At 41.1% G+C, this 19,136-nt stretch overlaps 3 protein-coding genes across 5 annotated transcripts; 1 reads left to right on the forward strand and 2 right to left on the reverse strand.

Annotated features, from left to right (window-relative positions):
• The first annotated feature begins 20 nt into the window (after positions 1–20).
• smdt1a (single-pass membrane protein with aspartate-rich tail 1a) lies at positions 21–1,484 on the forward strand. Its single transcript, XM_030735674.1, has 3 exons — positions 21–228; positions 462–627; positions 1,307–1,484. The coding sequence occupies exons 1-2, from the start codon at positions 73–75 to the stop codon at positions 597–599; spliced, it is 294 nt and encodes a 97-aa protein (XP_030591534.1). The 5' UTR covers positions 21–72; the 3' UTR covers positions 600–627; positions 1,307–1,484.
• Positions 1,485–1,996: 512 nt separating this feature from the next.
• On the reverse strand, positions 1,997–3,700 carry ndufa6 (NADH:ubiquinone oxidoreductase subunit A6). The gene is made up of 3 exons (XM_030735673.1): positions 3,517–3,700; positions 2,447–2,562; positions 1,997–2,229 (listed from the first exon to the last, which is right to left on the reverse strand). The coding sequence occupies exons 1-3, from the start codon at positions 3,653–3,655 to the stop codon at positions 2,098–2,100; spliced, it is 387 nt and encodes a 128-aa protein (XP_030591533.1). The 5' UTR covers positions 3,656–3,700; the 3' UTR covers positions 1,997–2,097.
• A 519-nt stretch (positions 3,701–4,219) lies between these two features.
• triobpb (TRIO and F-actin binding protein b) lies at positions 4,220–19,136 on the reverse strand. Of its 3 annotated transcripts, none has more exons than XM_030734871.1 (13): positions 19,086–19,136; positions 18,608–18,679; positions 14,997–15,053; positions 13,935–14,003; positions 13,244–13,333; positions 12,904–13,013; positions 10,874–11,303; positions 10,075–10,312; positions 9,614–9,725; positions 8,625–8,784; positions 8,262–8,363; positions 7,232–7,318; positions 4,220–5,784 (listed from the first exon to the last, which is right to left on the reverse strand). In XM_030734871.1, exons 2-13 carry the CDS (start codon positions 18,611–18,613, stop codon positions 5,623–5,625), a joined length of 1,623 nt encoding a protein of 540 aa, XP_030590731.1. In that variant the 5' UTR covers positions 18,614–18,679; positions 19,086–19,136; the 3' UTR covers positions 4,220–5,622. The 3 variants fall into 3 exon arrangements, with proteins under 3 accessions (XP_030590731.1, XP_030590730.1, XP_030590729.1); XM_030734870.1 differs by lacking the exons at positions 18,608–18,679; positions 19,086–19,136 and adding an exon at positions 17,466–17,802 and having other exon boundaries at positions 4,220–5,515; positions 5,610–5,784; XM_030734869.1 differs by lacking the exons at positions 18,608–18,679; positions 19,086–19,136 and adding an exon at positions 17,466–17,802.

Here is a 19,136-nt window from a genome sequence, read left to right on the forward strand (position 1 = left end):
CCCCTACACGTCACAGATCATCTCCGGTTTGTTTTCCGCATTGCTGCCGCTGCATCAACAAATGCTGTAAATATGGCGTCCGCCCTCGGTCGCCTTTCCAGACTGTCGGTCCTCAGAGTCCCCCGCAAATCGCCGATGACCCCCCCCGGTGTGCCGGGGAACACCGTGATTGCGTGCCGGACAGCCGTGTGCTCATCATCCGGTGGTATGCTCCCCAAACCCAAGAAGGTGAGGGCTCACTTGCACGCATTTTTATGAAATCAGGAGATCCACGCAGGGTGTAGACTTAGGAGGATAAGCACTGTTAGTCATAAAGAAAAGTAATGCCTGGGTGTGCATGCCCAGAGATTTTTTATTTATTTTTTGATGAACAGCTCTTTCTTACATCAGCATTGCACTGAATGCTCGGCGTTAACTAACTTAGTTGTTTCTATGGTGGGGTGTGTGACACTGGGGAGCAGACCCCCTTCGGCCTAATCCGGATCGGTCTGGTAGTGGTGCCCTTCTTGTATGTGGGGACTCAGATCAGCAAGAACTTTGCTGCACTGCTGGAGGAGCACGACATCTTCGTCCCCGAGGACGACGACGACGACGACTGAGGGGGCTGTAAAGCTTCCTGGTTACCAGGTATCACTGGCTCTGACTGTGGGCGGCAAAGTGCACACACTCCCTCACTCTATTTTTGCCTGCGGGCAGTTTACTAATGTTGCATTTAAGTACAAGCTGACACGCGAGAGTTACTATTGCAATAAAAACATATTTAGTTTCAAGATCTAGTTTATTACATGCTTCAGTTTATACACTTATGCTGGTGGATGGTCATATCAAACATGGCCAAAGTTAGTGTATGTACAAGGAATCCGTGTGAGCCAAACACCCAGTGTGGGATAGCCATATGTAGTCCCAGCTTTTGGTTTTTGAGGGGCAACCAATCAGAAGGAAAGCTGAAATGATTTCTCAGGAGATAAACTGAGGGGCTGCAGAAAGGTAATTTTAAAAATGTTTTTACCCATCTTGTGGAGAGACCAAGAATAAAATTAGGGTGCTGGATTAAAGAGCTGGAAATGGGTCCCTTTTCACATGACCAACGAGCTCTGTCAGAGCTTCAGTTTTGTAATAAAACATTGAGTCTAGGCATTCTCACATCAGCAGCTTGAATGCAGCAGTGTTTCTAATGTTTTGTCTGCTTCATTTTTGTCAGCTTTGCAGCAGTTGTTAAATTCTTTATATTATTGTAGGTTTTTATAGTGGAAGAGAGCACATGTTGCTATAAAAGTCAGTCACTACTTTTTCTTTCCCCTCACAGATTGTTTTGTGACGACCACCGCCAAGTGTCCGTGAGCATCTGAGCAGATAAACCCCTTCCTGGAGTTGCGTCTGTGTGCACTAGATTCAGGGTTTTTGCTGCCCCCGCGCTGATCGTATTGTACTGTATTTGTCATGCACTACTCACATCTTAATAAAGGACTATTGCTTGTAAAATACACCACACAATCAGTGGAGTTGTGAGTGGAAATGTTGGTTGCATCTGATACACCAAAACACACTGATTACTATTTAAAACACCCCACTGCATGAAACTATGATGAAAACATAAGAATTGTAGGAAGGCTGACAACTTCTTCCCAGGAGGTGTTGCATGTCCAGTTTTATAAATTAGTATGCACGTAATCCAGATTCTTAAATGTTACTTGGCCTCTTATATCAGCTCAAACAGTTTTAGACAGACGGTGCTGACAGGATCAAAGCTTTTCAGTGCCGCAGGAAAAAAAATAATGCAATCAATAATAATGATGAAGACTCAGGTCGATTTAGTGCCATAGTAAGCTATAATGGCAACATTAATATATACATGAGCTTTTCCTGTTGTCTGCTGAGCAAAAGCTCTATGTTATATGTTAAAAAAAAATAACCCTCTCACAACAGCATCTGCAGGTTCAATCATGGCGTCAAGCAATCCAAGTGAGACTGTCAATGAAAGAGAGACACGGCTACAGGAAGGTGATTGTTAAGCGTATATTTACAATAAAGAGGAACATCTGTCAAACTGGACACAAGCAAAAAGCAGGTCACAGGGCAGGCCGAGAGCTGTGCAGTTCATGGGTCGTGACCTCGGTAAAATTTGGACAGGAAGTCGGTGGTGCGAGGTTCCTCTGTCTCGTGGAAATAGCGCATTACATGGGTCTTCTGTTTCCAGACGTGGATTGTTTCCTGAAGTTCCATTTTCCCCTTTAAGCAGCACACACACACACACACACACACACACACACACACACACACACAGAGTACGTCAGTGTTGCTCTAAACTAGATTTAACCAACACTCAGAGCAGCTATTAGACAACCGAAGAATTGCTGTCTGGAAAAAAAATTATACATTACTAGTTGCTGTTATGATGGAGTGATATTGTTTATGGTTAGTGCAGCTCACAGATGACTGCTCTTACCTTAATGACTAGCATATCGATCACACGGGGGTCGGTGACATGCTTGTTCTTGTCAAACATCTCCCTCACTTTGTCCCTTCCTTGACGTGTCGTGATGTCCAGCTGAAACATTGCAACTGCAGAGAAATGGACACAAACAGAATCGTTCCTCATTACTATTCCACAGTCAGCTGTCAGTGGCATTATAACAAAGTGGAAGCGATTGGGAACGACAGCAACTCAATCATGAAGTGGTAGGCCACGTAAAATCCTGTAAAAACCTGTGCCTTGTGACAATAATCTCTTTACATCTGCTTCTAAACTGAGTTCTGTTGTAATTCTACACTATACATTATAAATTACTAACACTGTTTTGAATTCCAAAAGATCAAAAACTTTTTTCTTTTTTTACTTTTTTGGCTGTTTGTTCATAAACTCTGACACTGTTATGGCTCTGTTATTTGCAGTAAATACAGAAGCATTTCTCCAGACCTCCACACTGTAACTTAATGCGATAACACCTTACATTAGTTTGAAAATGCAGAATATCACCTGCTTTTATCCACGGCACCGAGTCATTATGGGGCTGAGGGGTAACCATGTAAGCAAGGCAAAGTAAAAATAAGAACTAGACACAAAGACGTGCTACAGGGGTGTTACAAGGGTGACTTAAACGTTATCTTCAATAAAATAATAGGTCGTTTGTAAGTATGAGCTCACAGAACAGTGCAACAGGAACGCATGCACCCCCCCCCCTCCCTTTTTTTGGGGGGGGTTAAAATGTGAGGACGTAACCAAGTATAGAGGAAATAAGCCTTGATGCTGCCTCATCATCCGAAAATTAACACTAACCTGGGCAAATATGTAACGGTTGCTTTGAATTCATGAGTGTTCCTTTATAATTTAGTGGAAACATCAGCATCTGTATCCGCTACAGAACAGGAGAGAGCGTCTTTAAAACTGTTGTTATAGTCAGTTTCCTCTGTGTCAGCTGCTAATCTGAATTATTCTGCACCGCTCCACAGACGCGACCTTGACGCTCGCGTCTCTTCTTCTACACCGTTTACCTGCTACTGGGGGGACACACATACCTGTGTTGGGGACCTCCCGGTACCATGCTCGGTACAGCTCCCGGACTCTTCGCTTAGCCTCGTCCAAATCACGGCTAAAAATCGGTTTAACCACTTTAGCAGCGCCAGATGCCGTCCGAGTCGCCGCTGTGGACGCCATAACTGCTGCTGCAGCTTTCCGGTTTCAAGTCAGTGGTAAAAGTAAAAAGCGCTCCGCTGATGCCACCTAGAGGTGTGGCGGATCCGAGACAGGCGAGGCCAGTCAGACTGTTAGTGTTAGACTGTTACTCTTGCTTATCATAGTACAACACGAAGTCGGTTAAACTTCAGGGACGTCAGTCTGTCCAGCTTAGAAGCAAAAAGCACTGTGAATCAGATTTCAGCTGCTTTGGTGTGAATAAAAGTGAGAAAAGGTTTTTTTTTTTGTTTATTTGGGAGCCGTGTAATAAATAAAACATACTTCCTAGGATCCAGCACTCATTTATTTTTTAACATGGAAAAAAAAAAAAAAAAAAAAAAAATCATTCAGCTCTAAAATAACTAATGCTTCTATAAACAAATTTCTATAAAATATCTCATGCTCTTGCATTGACTTTAAGAAACTTATGCATACATTTTTAATAGATTAAGCGTGCAATTCAAAGATAATGAAAACCACAAATGTGTGCCTCTAGTTTGCAGGTCTGAGCCAAAATAATATCACTGAAATGAAACTTACATTATCTGCTGTTGAAATTCTTTTATTGATTGCAAAAATGTGTATAATTTACAAAGATGACAAACTTTACAGTACATTAAATATGAACACGTTTTCAAAAGCGATAATTCTTTTATCGCAATACATACCGTCAATTTAAAAAAAGACTGGCTCATTGATGCAACACCTGTTATTTGCTGCTGTGGTGGCTGCACACCGTGTGCTAATGATGATCAGGAGAGGCTGAAGGCTCAGCCATGGCTTAGAGACGTCTGTGATATGGGACAACATTCATTCAACAGCTTTTAAATGCACTCCTAAAGGAAGCTGAGCCTGAATTTGCTTCCAATCAACTTCCAATCCAGCTCGCCAGGAATTAAAAATGATGCTGTCTTGTCCTGTTTTAATCCCAACAGAACTTTTTATGAATTTTCTATTCGCAAATGCAACAGAACATCAGCACAAAAGCTTCCAAGTTAAAAAAAACCAAAAAAAACCCACTAATAAATTGCCATTTCTTAAGAACTGTGTGCCACTTTCACAAAGTAAACATGACTCAAAAGCTGTAATACAGAAATCTAAGATGACAGCAGTTCTTCTGACCTTTGCCCTCTCAGGCAACACACAGAGGCAATGAGAAGAATACTCATCAAAAAAAAAAAAAAAAAAAAAAAAACTATCTACAAAAATAATACATAAAAAATAACAAAATAAATGTTACTCAAAAATTTTCCAGTTTTTCAGACCAATGCGCACTCATACACACTCTGCTTGCACTCAAAAATGCAAAAGCCAAATAAAAAAAACATTAAAAGTGCAGTTTTATACATTATATGTGGCCCAGTGTAACGTAACCGGCTAACGGCTACTCTATGCTGCTCTTTAGGCTAGCGGGAGAAGTTTGTCTTCAGAGCTTTCTGACCTTTATGAAGCTTCGGTGACACGGTATAAGTAGTAACAAAGTCCAAAGAGGTAGCAGGTTGTACTAAATTAATAGATCAAACAGGCGACTGGGGTTCAAGGACAGATGTGATTTGACTGTAGATTTTGTTTACTTTTTTAAATATTATTTTCAGATTTTAGTCACAGTTTTATGCATGGTTGGATACTTGGTTAAATAAATCTACTTGGGAACGGGGTTATACTTCAGGTTAAAATACACTCTCACAACTGTAACCACACATTAGAAAACCTTTCTAACAGAAAGCAATGAAGGCAAACCTCTCTCCTGCGCTCTCATTGGCAGATTGATTGAAAACTAAGGCAAAATCTCCACACAGCTGAAACTGTGCAACCAAAACAGGTAACCATCCTTTCTTTCTCCTGAAAACAAAATGAAAGAAAAAAAAAAAAAAAAAAGGATGGTTATTGTTGAATATCAGTCCACATCTGTCACTGTCTGCCAGAGCTTTAGTACCAGAAGCGTTCTCTCAGTGGTCCAGGCTGTTCCCCAGCTTTTGCCCCTCCTGCAGAGCAGCCATAGCCAGCTTCAAGTGCTCCTTTAGACTCTGAATCTCTCGCTCATTTCGGCCCTTCATCCCACTCAGCTCCTCGTGCATCTCGGTGTATCGTTTACAGGCCAGCTGTTTTTCCTGTGGAGCAGAGTGATAGAAAAGCTCTCAGGATATCTGAGTGTGACACTACGTCCACTACGGAGAAAAAAAAAAATCTTTGCATGTTTTAAATTAGCTGATTTACTCATGTTCTGCATTTTCTATGACTTCATGTTAAATTTCACTTTGCCAAGATGCTATTTTACCCTAACAGTGTAGTGTTTACCTATAGACTGTATATCAAAGAAGTCTGTAACCTCCAGGTCTGAAAAGTGAACAAGTTGTCTTCAGTACAGCATGGTGTTAATTTAGTAAAATTTGATCCCCATTAGAAGCAAAAAGGACAAAGCAGCGTATGCTTCAGGGTGGGCCTACGCTGTGCTTGATCAGTCACCGCCACAGGAGCATGCAGTGTCTCTTAGACCTCAGTCACAAAGGCCTAACCTCTTGTTGCTAGGAAAAAATATGCATATCCTGGTTGATTGGCAAGTTGTCGGTGGCGTTTGCAAAGAGGGCGCTCCACCAAAAACCTCACTGTGATTTCTTCGGTCGCTGACTATCTGCAAATACTCGCTAACTAAACAAGGAACAGCAGCGAAACTTGAAAAAGTGTGTCGCAAATCTGAAATGGAGAACATCTGCCTTAAAAGTAAAAGTCATGCTTTACTGCTGAAGCCAAGGAATTTCAAAAGACAATACTTTTACAATGAAGGCAAACCATCTCCATTTTCAGTTTCACTACTGCTCAGAGAGCAGTTGGTGAGTGTTTGCAGACAGTCAGCTTCTTCCATACAAACTACAGACAGCCGATCAAAGCAATCCTAAGCAGGGTTTTGGTGCAGCACTGTGCATCTTTTCACGACCAATTTCAGGAACAGGTACAGGAAATAAATATTTTTCCATAGCAACCAGTGGTTACCAGGGGGGCACTGATTGGTAGTTAGGCCTGCGTGGCTTAGCTTTAGCAATCAACTTCAGAGACTGCCAACAACCTCCAGCAACCACTCACAACTGGTTGGGGAATAAATATTTTTCCCTAGAGACTGGAGGTTGTCAGAGTTGCTGAACAGTCTCTAGACCTGTGTGACTGGAGCCTTGAGCATTTAGTTGTATTCAAAGACACTGGAAGGAGCAGCTGTTCAGTAAGCATGTTTTATTTTCAGCCCGTTTTTCTTTAGCATCCAATGCTCACAGTGAATAACAGATACACCCTGCATTAGATTAAAATCTCTACTGTCTCATCTGAACAAGGTCACATCTGGTTTCAAAGCACCAAACTGGCAACAGCCAAAAAGCAAAGCCTGAGGCACCCAATGAGTGAAGTCATAGAGCCTATTTCCATCTTTTATATACAGCCTATTGGTAAATTCACAGGGGGGAGAAGAAAAAAATAAATAAATAAATAAAAAATCAACTACACCTATGCCCACCACTCTCTCTCTCTCTCACACACACACACACACACACACACACACACACACAGTACCATGTTAAGAAACTGTAGCTCGTTCCTTAGACAGCTGATCTCTTTTTGTAAGTACTGTATCTCGTTGTCTTTCACCCTGAGAAGAACCTGGGGGGTAAAAAAAAAAAAAAAAAACACACTGAGGGGGGTTTCCTTTAAATGACATAACAAAAGCACACAGAAAATATGCATTACCCAAAATTCCTATAAATTAGCAATGTATCAAATTATATGTGAATTAGGAAAAATGCATTTGGCTTGCACTGTAATTCATATAGTTCTACATAACTTATACGGTTAAGGAGTGAAACATCACCATCATCTGCTTGAAAAGGCAAAACATAAGCTCAAGTGTATTCTTGAATATTTATGCAAACACTGATAAAATTACAGTATATCAAGTTTATCTGTCAGCATGAGGCCAGGTGTCCAATCTAACATTAAATCTTTTAATTTATGTCTTTTAGTCTAACTCTGCATTCTCCTGTTTAACTTGGTGAGGTTTTGTAATGCTGGATAATCTACAGCTGTTAGTGAAAGATTTTCACAATGTCAAATGTACTGACAACTGGCTACAGTAGCCACTGGAATACTCTGAGAAATAGGTAGTAACAAAAGTTTTAGTTAAAAGGCTGCCAATTATGTTCATTACCAGTTTCACTAAAGCAGCTTTGCACAAAGCCTGAGCTCTGGGAATGTTTTAACAGTATATACATGAGTGAAAATAGGAAGAAATAAGAAGTATAATATAAGTATAATATGTACTCTTTAAAATGTCTCACATATTACATCAGATGAGCTACAAATAGGCACCTTTCTGCAGTTGAGCACAATAAAGCCATACAGCAGGTTTGTTAACAGTTATTGTTGTTCCTATGTTCCACTCTTCTAAACCAAGGCTGCAACTATCAGTGCAACTTGCAGAGTTTCACACCCATTTACCATAACATTTGTACAGCTATATATAAACAAAAAAAAAAAGAAAGAGCCCTGGCAGATACAGACCCGCCTCATTTGTTTCAGTTTCAAGTACACATTAAAGAGTTGTTACCTCTAGCTCACAGGGCATCCTGTCTTTGTTGCCTTCTGAGCTGTGATCTCTGATGGCAGATTGTATACGCTTCATCTCCTCTGTCAAACGGGCCTTTAAGTCCTAAAGAGGAAAATAGTTTACCTTCATGATTTTAAGTAATGGTCATTTTTTTGTATAAACTAGCATACATTTATTTAACCAGACTGTAGACTTCACATTTTCAATACTTTATACTTAGCAAAACACTTAAAACATTCTATGCTTAAGCTCTACCGATGCAACATCAGCTAACAGTCCTTTATTCTCATTTAGTTAGGGCTACAAAGTGAGTGGACCACTCTTCCTATCAGGGCGCATTTCTAAAACCTGCTGCTAACTCACCTGGTTCTCCTTCCTCAGGTGCTCCATGTCTCTCTCCTTGCGGCTGATTTCCCGTTCTCTCTCAGCATTGTTCTGCTCCGCTCTGTTTAGCTCCAGACACTTCTGAGAGTAGCGTTCAGACAGTCCAGCCAGCTCTCTCTGCAAGGCCTGAGCTTCTGCCCTGCAGCAACACAAAGAAAACTGCATTCATGCGGGGGCCTCAGTGACCTAAACCACTGAAATAACTCCGATGCTGCTGTTTCAAACCAAGCTTACACAAGAATGTCAGTCTTCTCTTTACTGTATTACACAACATCAGCAATTACAGAAAACAACAAGCATTTAATATACAAAGTAGTCAAGGTCAGACCCAGCCCCAGTTGGACAACCCTTTCTTTTACTTTATGAAAAGATAACTAGAGTATAATACGTTTCCCCTTTCTTGGTGGTTTTTTTTCATGAGTATTTCCTCCTGTGGTTTTAAAACCTCTTTGCTGCTTATAACCAATGACCACAAAAACAAGGAAAAGCATGCAGAGTTAAAAATGCAGTGTAGGCAACATAACTAAGCCCTAAAATGCAGGTTCCAGTTGCAGCCACTGATAGTCTGTGTTAAAGGCCCGTGAAGCTTACAAAAGAAAACTAATCCATGACCAAATTCTTCCACATTCCTCAAGCGCCTGACAGGACCAAGTGGCGGCTGTGGTAATGGCCTCGCTTCAGCGAGTCTGCAAATTCAAACTTTTATTTAACAGAATACCATTTTGTGGCCAGCTAGCTCCCACTCAAAGGAACATGTTCACATGAATGAACCAGTGAAGTCCAAGCTAAAAGCAAGGGCGCAGTGGAAGAGTTTAAGCCATTTTCAGACTCCTTAACACAAAAACAGATTAGGTAATCTTTTAAATATTTCTGCCACTGCAAAAGAACAGTTTCCTGCACCCAAACGTAACAGGGTGACTGCTGTATGTCTCTATGTCACTGGCAAAAACTGGTATAAAGTTACGTACTGCTGCTGGGCTCGCAGAGTCTGCGAGTCGAGCGCGCCGCTGCTCAGCCTCTTGATTTTCTCCACTTCTCTTTCCAGCTCCTCTTTGTGCTTCTTCTTCAAAGCCTCCATCACTAAAACACAAACTCAAGTGTTACACAACTTCTTCTCTTGTAAGCGATAATATCAGACCATAACTTTAGTCTGAATGTCAAACGTGACCGAGAACGACTAAAAGCAGTTCATTAAAAAGAATGTGAATTGGTAAAAAGACATGCTCACATCCTTAAACTGCATTAAAAGGGAAAGATCTATATATGCAGACATGGCATGATACTGTAAGAGCAAATGATGATTCACAGGCAGGGAAAACCCTATTAGCTTTAGTACTGAAACTCATTTAAAGTAAGCAGTGGCCCTCTTTACAGAATGTGGCACAATTTTTGTGGCTGATGCCCTTTTTGACTCCATCTAGTCGCTGACCTCGTGCTGTGTCCTGGGCGTCCTCCAGCAGCAGCCTGTCCTTCTCGGCCTCCAGCTCCTTGATCTGGCGGTCGTACTGCCTCCGGAGCTCTTCCAGGGCCTGCTGATGAGCGCGCTCCATGGCCAACAGGCTGCGGCTGCAGGGTGCCTCAGGGCCACAGCCAATCCGCACACCTCCTCCACCGCCTTCCCCTCCTTTCCGCTGTAGTTGCTCCAGCTGATGCCTCAGTGACGCCACCTGATAGAAGAAAAAAGTGGAGGTAAAGCCTACTGAACAGCAGAGCTGGGGGGGGAAAGCAGATCAATGTGCCATTTTAATGCAACACACAATTGAGCCATGCATTTCCTAGAGGCAGTCCAATGACACCAACACTTGCTCCAATGTTACCTCGGGCTTGGGCTTTAACCCCATTCACTGTTGAATTTACGAAGTTGGTCTAATAAGTTTCAAGTTTAAGAAAAAGCATTCTAATTCAAGATGAAATGTGTTGGAATTCTCTCTGCTTATAAATAACAGTAAGTGTGTCAAGTATAGACAGCCTTAGGATCTGGAGATGCAAACACATTCAAAACAGCACACATCACACAGACAAAGCGGGCATGACTTTCAGCAGTATTTTTCATTTTGCTATCCGGGTTATGCTCAGACAGCATATTATTTCAGATGGAAAACACTGCTGAAGAGTAAGAGTCAGAAAATAGTGAAAAGGGATAAAAATGTTTACTTCATCGATGGCGATGAAGGGTTAATTTGCATTTTATGTCATGTGCAAATTGGAAAATCATCTCCACGCACTACCTCCCTCTGCAGCGCCTCATTGGCTGTTTGGCTGGAAGGCCGTGATCCCATAAACTGTAAGGAGCTCATCTCTTTTAAGGGCATCTGTTCAAACTCGGCCCACTTCTTCTCAATTTCTTCCTCCATGCGTAGCCTCTGGTTTGATCCGCCGCCCTTCCTGGACAGCACGGCCTCCCACTGGCTGCTTGTGTTCCTCTCCTCCTGCCACTGGTTGTGCTCTCTCCCCTGCCCCTCTCCTGCTTCTCTCTGACTGGCAAGAAGAGGGCTGGACGAGGCAGGAACAGGGGATAGCTCAACATAGTCAAACCTACGATGAGAAGGTGGGGCAGAGGTCGGAACCTCTGACTGAGCTTCACCATGACGCGATGTTCCCCGACGAGAAGACGGCAAAAAGCGATCATGGGCGTTTTCCTTATCACTGTCAGGCAATCTAGAGAAGATGAAAAGCAAATAAACAAGTTATACATTAAAAAAAAATAAATCAATAAAAATAAATCAATAAATCCTATTTTAATCAGCATAGATTAATCAGGATTGAACAACAGCCCTCAGCATGAACACTAGAGGCACAGCTGCTGGTGAGTCATTAAAAAAACTAATAAACCACAGAACATTAATAATCCAAAAATAATTAAACTTTGACTCATCTTGAACCATCAAAGCGGAAAGTGACTCGTCAGGTTGCCGGTACATGTACAGACTCTTGTCTGACTGTATTTCGTCAAGACTGAGCTAAACTGCAAATGACCAAACCACTCTCGTTAGTGCAAGCTAGCACTTCATGCAGCCTTCCCAGATGGAAGATAGGAAGAGGGTGCAAGTTACAGTGACCTCTATTAACAGTTCATTAAATATTTAGCTTTCAAATAAATCCATTTTTAAATTATTATAAAACTTAATCTAATAACAAATGTCCCCACAAGCTGCCCAACACCCACGTAGTTTTTCAAATGTCAAAAGTTGACAGTGTTAGGGAGACATTTTGAGTCTTTATTTCAGATGCTGCCAACTTGCTGCTGCTGGTTGGTAGCTGCCACGGAGCAGCTAGTACTGTTTTCAAAACATGGCCTTGATGAGGACCATTAGAGAGCTGCAGAACAACCACAAACATGATTTTAAGTACTTTGTAAGTCTGTCTGCCTGTGATCAGGCAAAACGGTGACAAGATACATGTATTTATTTTTGTAGTGTTGCAGTTTAAATACTTGCTTAACAAATGAATGATCCCTGGTTTGATCCCAGGAGGACACACAAATCCCTTTGGGATTGTGTCAGGAAGACTATCTGGCATTAAAAAAAAAAAAAAATCTGCCAAATCAAAAAAACATGCAGAGCTGTGGAGATGGCCTGTGAAAAAGGGAGCAGCCCAAAGCAGCTTTTAGTGTATTTATAACTCCCCATCCAGCATAAAGCATTTTCATATTAAAAACTGCATCTTAACCTTTTTTTTTTTTTTCAGATTCAGATTCAGAAAACTTTATTCATCCCTGAAGGGCAATTGAGGGCACACAGAGCAACAAAATCATAATAAATAGAAAATCTAATTAAGAGTAAAATATAAATAACCAATTCTACAATAAATATATCACATCTATACCTAATCTGTGTCATTCTTATACTTTAATACACCACACAATCTACTACTGTTTGAAAATAATAGAATGTGTGTACACTGGAGACTCATATGGGCAATTAGACAAAACTTCAAAACTAAAAAAAGAATTTAGCATAGGGGTGTTAACTTGTGTTTGTATACATCAAAACCCCCACTGCAGTAGTTCCTGCTACAGTTGGTTTCACACTGACTACATGTTGCCATTATGACACACACACACACACACACACACACACACACACACACACACACACACACTTTCAGTTAAAAACAATATCATCCATGCTGCCAGGGCTTACAAAATTTCAGTTATAAAAATGTAATAGTCACGTTTAGTCATTATGGCATGTTTTTTACCCAATAAACACTCTTTTTATATTAAAGTTACTATGTTAACATGTCTATTTGTAATTACTGTGTGATGTCTGGAGAGCTGCTGGGCCAGATACACTTCTTTAAAAACTCTATCCAGTTCCGCCTGATCCCAGCCGTCATGGCAGACAGTGTGAATACAGCCTCCCGTGTCTGAAGCACAAAAGAAAAATAGGTTAGAGAGACAAAAAAGAAAAAAAAACAATGTGATAAGGTTGGGATGAGATGAAGATCATATAGAAAAACTGAAGGTGGAAGAGATACTGACAGAGATGTAAGATAGCAGAAACTGAGAGCGGGTGTGGGACTGATAAGGAAAAAATGAGAATGGATGGATATAAAGAGGAAAATCAGTCACAGTCTAAAGTGCCAAAAATAGTCACCTTTATCTGAAACCCATAGTTCTTCTCCACATCAAACTCTGACACATTGACACAGGATTTCAGGTCAATCTCCCCATCCGAGTCATCTTTCTGTACACAAAACACAGGAACAAGGTACATTTCTCTTACAGTTTGCTATTCTCATTAAAAAAAAAAAAAAAAAAATCCTAGACTGCATATAAAAGATGGACATAACCACCGTGATGTCACCCACTGGTTAGCAAAGTTCCACTTTGAAGCCTCAAGATAAGCATTTTCACAGCCTAATAGGGGTGGACCTGACTGAGAAACCAAGGCCCACCCATATGGCAGTGACATGTTGACCACAAGGTATTGCCATGTTTTCTCTTCCTTCTTTGACTCTAATGGTACCATATTTTACACAGAGAACATTAGACTGTATTCAATAAGATTTAAAACAAGTGACTAAGACCATTAGCCCCTTAGAAAACTGTTTAATGAGGTCATAAATACAATGAGCAGCCAGAGAAGTCATCCCCTGCTGGCCACAATGCAGGTTTAAGGCACTTTTACTTTGGCTTCTCTTTTCTGACCAAGAAGCTTTGTCCATCTTTTATACAGTCTACATAAATAATACAAGTTTGTTTTACTTAGGCCAAATTACCAAGGTTATTATAACAATTTTGGACCAAACAGACAAAAAAATATGAAATAATTAATTAATATATACCTCCTCTGCAGCAGAGTCTCTGTAGTACTTCAGTCCTGCATCAGTCAGCACAAACCAATGCTTCTTCCACTAAAGAAACAAAGACTAAATAAGTTTCATCCAAGAATATAGGCTCTTGGGGTCAAATACACAGCCGTGTGATAAAGAACATTTTACAGGACTCCATGCAGTCCTGTGTAAAACTAAGTACAGCCCACAGTTCAGTAGTTTGTAGAACCACCTTTAACAGCAATGTGAAGTAACAGTTTTCTGCATGACTTTCAGTCTCACATTGTGGTGAAGGAATTTTATCCCCCTCTTCTTTACTTCATTGAGGTTTGTGGACATTCATTTATGCACAGCTCTCTTAAAATCCCACCAAAGCATTTCAGTGAGGTTGATATGCTGTGTTTGGTTTTCTTCAAACATGGCACTGTACACTACGGCCAAACGTCTCCATTTTGGTCTCGACTGTCCAAAGGACATCATTGCAGAAGTCTTGTGTTTTATTCAAATGCAACTTTGCAAACCTAAACTGTGCTCCCACAATGCCACAATTTTCACACTGTAAAAAAAACTGCAGCAATGTGTTAAAAGACACCTGAATGCTCCAGACCAGCAAACTGGCAAAACCTCTGTTTTTGTAGAGATGCTCACGCTTACTGATAATCAATGAATCAAGCACAAACATTCCTGTGGAAGCAGCATGGATGTACATATTTTTTCACAGAACTGCAGTCCTTTGAAAACTTATTTTCCACATGACTTGAAAACACAACATAAAACACTATCTGAGACTACCAACAGTCTTTTTTAAGAGTGAGTCTCATCTGAAAAAGCAGAAACAAATATGAGAGGAAGGCTGCATATGTGAAGTGAGCAGCACACTCACTCACTCAAGCATTTCATTCAAACAGAGGACACACCTGTTATGCCCCCAGCCACCAAGCTAATAACACAATAACGAGGATAATCTGCCGCTATCGCCTTACAAACAGCCTCTCTTGTTAGGAACAAGTGATGCTGGGAAGATGCTAGGAAAGGAGGAGGGAGAGGAGGATATGACTTCTGGCTGCACTTTACCTCCCCACTCTCGTCCAGTTTTGACATCCATCCCTTTTTGAAGTTCAGGAGGTCGGGCTGTGAAGCAGAGAGCACACAGGGTCAAGTTCACCACACTTTTATTTGGATGTCTGAGAAAAATGCAGCAAAAGTTGAAGGCCGTTTAAAGAAGGAAAGGAAAGAGAAAGCGAACAGAAACAGAAAGAAACAGCTGGAGTGGACAAATCACGTTCAAGCCCATATCAAAGAGTGGGAAGAGTAGTAGAATTACAACTATAACCATGTTATGAGCAGCAACCCCATCACTACAGGTTCATGTTATCATTGTACATAAAAACCTCAGAGGCTGCCAACTTATTTTACCACAGAGGACATAATTCGGTTTCCATTGTGAAGAAGTGCGATTGCTTCCTAAACTCAAGCAGTCAGCTGTAGTGGTGTTATACATTTATATTATACACACATACACACACATATGACTAAATCACCTACTGCTTTACAGTTTCTACCCATAACATTTAACATGACCGTTAACAAAATGCATTGAGATCATTCACCAACGTATATACCTCAACAACACTGTGTTTACGTAACAGGGTGCTGCTCTATTGCACTGCAGCAGGCCTGTTTTTGCTTCTAGCATGATGACAGGAAGAGGAAAACATGCACTAGGTACCTCAAGACGTGTTGATTCCAGATTAGCAGATTAGCCAGCTTTTTCCAGCATACATTCCTCACTTCGCTTATCTCTCCTTCACCAACATGTACATTCCTCGTTTTTAGATCTCCCTGCATTTGTCATCTCATCTCCAACTGGCATCTCACTCGCCATGACTTTTCTCTCCTTTTGTATCCTTTGTTAGGACACTTTATTCTGCTGCCATGTATTTTCAAGTCTGTACACTTAATATAATTTCTCTTGTCTGTCATCTTTAACTACACCTTTTCGCTACTTATGTTCCATTACTTGCGTTCTTGCAAGCCACGGTACCACCCACTTTCTCTCCATTTAAGCCAGTTAATATATCCCACTGAGCTCCTTTAATCTAACAAATGATACTGTCTGATGACTGCCAACAGAGTATAACAGGAATAATGTACAGACAAACCCCAGATTAACATGACTTTAATGTCTTTGACAGATCCAGCTCAGTTTTCTTTTATTCTTAATTAAATTATATTGGAGAAGTTGAATGGAAAAGAACTGTTGGATGTGTACACACACCATATTTAGCCTTTTATTCACTGAGCTCTTTTATTTTATCTCACCTTTCTATTCAATTGTGCCTCTTGTAATTTGTAAAGTGTAATTTTACCTTATGGTGCTATTTTCTCCTGTCACATTGTGTTTATTATACCAAGCTACTCTACTTAAGCTCTTTTGTTATAGGTTTTATTTAAAGGTTTGACTGCCGTGACAGCACTGGTCCAACGTTTGAGATAAATAAAGTGCATCTTATCTCATCTTACAAAACAATCAAAAATAAATATGCCTTTTAAATACATCCCGAAAACCGTTTGTATGCTTATGATAGTGTGTGGCTGGGAAAAACAAAAGGTGAGGCTAAAATAAAGCAGAAAGTTATATATCAAAACCCAATCATAACTTATTCAGATCTTGTCAACACATGCCCATCAGCAGAAACAGGAAGCAGATGCCTGACATAGAGAAACGGGCACCTGCTAGCGGTAAACCCTCATGCTATCAGATCTGTGACCTTGCTTAAAACGGTCATAAACTGAGAGGGGGAAAGTCAACTGGACAGACAACATCAAGTCCTTTCAACTCCTGTTTCCTGTCACTATAAAAAGGTATTGTCTGATGAGCTTTGTCCTTTAGGTTAAACAGGTTTCACCTTTTTTCTTTTTGCTTACTGTGAATGAGAGTACAGTACACTCACTGTAAGCGCAGTTCCTGAGTTACCATTGTTTGGATAGCCAATACCTCTGGGTTACCTTATTTTAAAAAAAAAAAACACCTGCCAGGTTTTCTTGGCAGCCTCTGCCAGTGTGCAACCAGAGGACATGTGTCACAGCTGGCTGTAAAAAAAAAAAAGGGCACTCACAGTACAAGCTACAAGCTAGTGCCACTTACTGTTACTGTAAACACCACAGGGTAAAACAGGGGAAACTACACGATACTTTAAAACCACTGTCAACTATTTAGCTTCGACAGAAATTGACTATTTTCTAACAAGGCAGCGCATACAAAAATTAACGACTAAAGTCACTTTTAAGCTAGCGGTAACTTTACACACCCCTCGAAGTCAAACAAACGCTCACCACATTAAAAACTAGCTAGCTTTGTGAAGCTAATTATACGTTAACATTTCATATAAATTGGCTAAATATTTAAAACTAACCGAGGCGTGTGAACGACTACCCGAGAGGCTTCATTTGAAAAAGTAGTAAGTTCAGGAAGACGTGACAAACAGAAAAAACAAAGTGTTTTCAAAGTGCAACCGTACCGTAAAAGAGGGTGCTGCTTACCGTCATGATAACAGGATCCAGAGAGGGTGAAATACAAAGGAAAGTACTGTTACCGCACTCAAGCTTAATTAGCTAAAAAAAATAATAATAACACCTTACTTTGTGGCAACGCAAATTAAGATAAAACCCCGCCATTCATACCCATGTTAACCCAATCAAGCGAACCGCCAGCGTCCAGAGCAGATACCCCGCCTCATTAAGGAGAGAGTGCGTTCATTCCGCCGCACAGGGACACGCTTTAGTTAGCGATAGAAAATCAATTTCTCAACTTCCTGACAAGTCGTGCGGAGCTAATTTTACGCTTCTGCCTCTGCTGCGTGTTTGCTCACTCCTTCTCTCGCTCTCTCTCTCTCTATCTGCCACTTCCTGGGCGGGTCCGCGAAGATCGGCTCAGAAAACAAGCCAACCTCCTCCTTCTTCACCCCTCACCCCCCAAAAAGTGTCTGGCTCTAAAAACGGGGGTTCAGGGGGGTCCTGTGGGGAGGAGGGGGGGGTGATCCAACTGAGCCTCCCCCAGGTTTCCCATGTGCAACTTTAGACTCCTTATTGACAGAAGCCATACAGGTATTCTCAACAAGATAAGATATGAAAAAGTTAAACAAGCATACAAAAATCCTCACACTCCCTCACATGGAGAAGTTTAGTTTTGAGCTTTCTTTTCAAACACTCAAAACTCTTACTTGCCATATTTTCCTGACTGAAAATCCCTTGCAAATAAAGTGCCCCCCCCCCCCCCCCCCCTTCCAAAAGCCTCTCTTGGTAGCTATTGGTTTCAGTTCAGGAATTTCAACACATGTCCCAGCAGACCACAATTGACAGAGCTCAGGCGGTTATGAAATGACTGTAGGGTGTAGGTAAAGCAGATAGACACGCGCCTATCAGCTGTTAAAGAAGTATTTAAAGAGTGTAGACACAGACATACCAGCAGCTTAAGGTGTCGGGCACATAAAAGCTTTACAGTTACAGACAAGAGCTGTGCAAACACTGGTAAATATGTGGCAAAAAGGGATATTTAAATAGGCTGGATGGCAGTAAACTTAAAACAGCACGTTTATTACTGTGAATCACAAATTTTACTGAGGGGGGGGGAAGCATGTGGCACAGGCAGGCATCCAAATGGAAAGACTAAATCTATCACATACCTGCATTTGTTCTGATCTGTGATGATTACCTTTCCAAGAACTGCCCTCATCCGCTGTGGGACTGCCCGATCTCTGGAAAAGAACAGCTTGTAGTTATTAACCTAATCAATGTGGGACTGAGCAAACACGGCCCATCCACAGAGCTTTTTTTTTTTTTTTTCCTTTTTAAATCTGGTGTGTGGTATGTGGAAGATGTAGTTAGGCATTAACATATTAAGCAGGTGAAAACATCAGAGCGCAAACCATGAGTGCGCTGCAGTAGATTATATTGCACAGGGGGAAAGGTGCTTAATGCAAAAATAAATGCCACTGTAAAATTTTAGCAGCCAGCTCCTACATCCTTCTATACTACTTCCACTCCCTGTCCCCAGCCTGTCTCCCTGCCTACTTCCAGATACCTAAATCAAGCAGCTAAAAAAGCTCAACTTAGGTTTCTTGCAACCTTTAATTAAACTCCCTCAGGCCTAAGCCAGCCTACCTGTAATGACGTGGAGGAGTGAGCTCGAGATAGATAACCACTGCCACCATA

Source organism: Archocentrus centrarchus, chromosome 8 (genome assembly GCF_007364275.1).
Source record: "Archocentrus centrarchus isolate MPI-CPG fArcCen1 chromosome 8, fArcCen1, whole genome shotgun sequence".
In the NCBI taxonomy this organism is placed as follows: Eukaryota; Metazoa; Chordata; class Actinopteri; order Cichliformes; family Cichlidae; genus Archocentrus; species Archocentrus centrarchus.

Coding starts and splice junctions, on each gene's coding strand:
- smdt1a (XM_030735674.1), top strand. CDS start 73: ATGGCGTCCGCCCTCGGTCGCCTTTCCAGACTGTCGGTCCTCAGAGTC. Junction 229..461: donor TGCTCCCCAAACCCAAGAAG/GTGAGGGCTCAC, acceptor ACTGGGGAGCAG/ACCCCCTTCGGCCTAATCCG.
- ndufa6 (XM_030735673.1), bottom strand. CDS start 3,655: ATGGCGTCCACAGCGGCGACTCGGACGGCATCTGGCGCTGCTAAAGTG. Junction 2,563..3,516: donor CCGGGAGGTCCCCAACACAG/GTATGTGTGTCC, acceptor ATTTCTCTGCAG/TTGCAATGTTTCAGCTGGAC. Junction 2,230..2,446: donor TCGATATGCTAGTCATTAAG/GTAAGAGCAGTC, acceptor TGCTGCTTAAAG/GGGAAAATGGAACTTCAGGA.
- triobpb (XM_030734871.1), bottom strand. Junction 13,334..13,934: donor GAGACTCTGCTGCAGAGGAG/GTATATATTAAT, acceptor TTTTGTGTACAG/AAAGATGACTCGGATGGGGA. Junction 10,313..10,873: donor ATGAGGCGCTGCAGAGGGAG/GTAGTGCGTGGA, acceptor TTCTTCTATCAG/GTGGCGTCACTGAGGCATCA.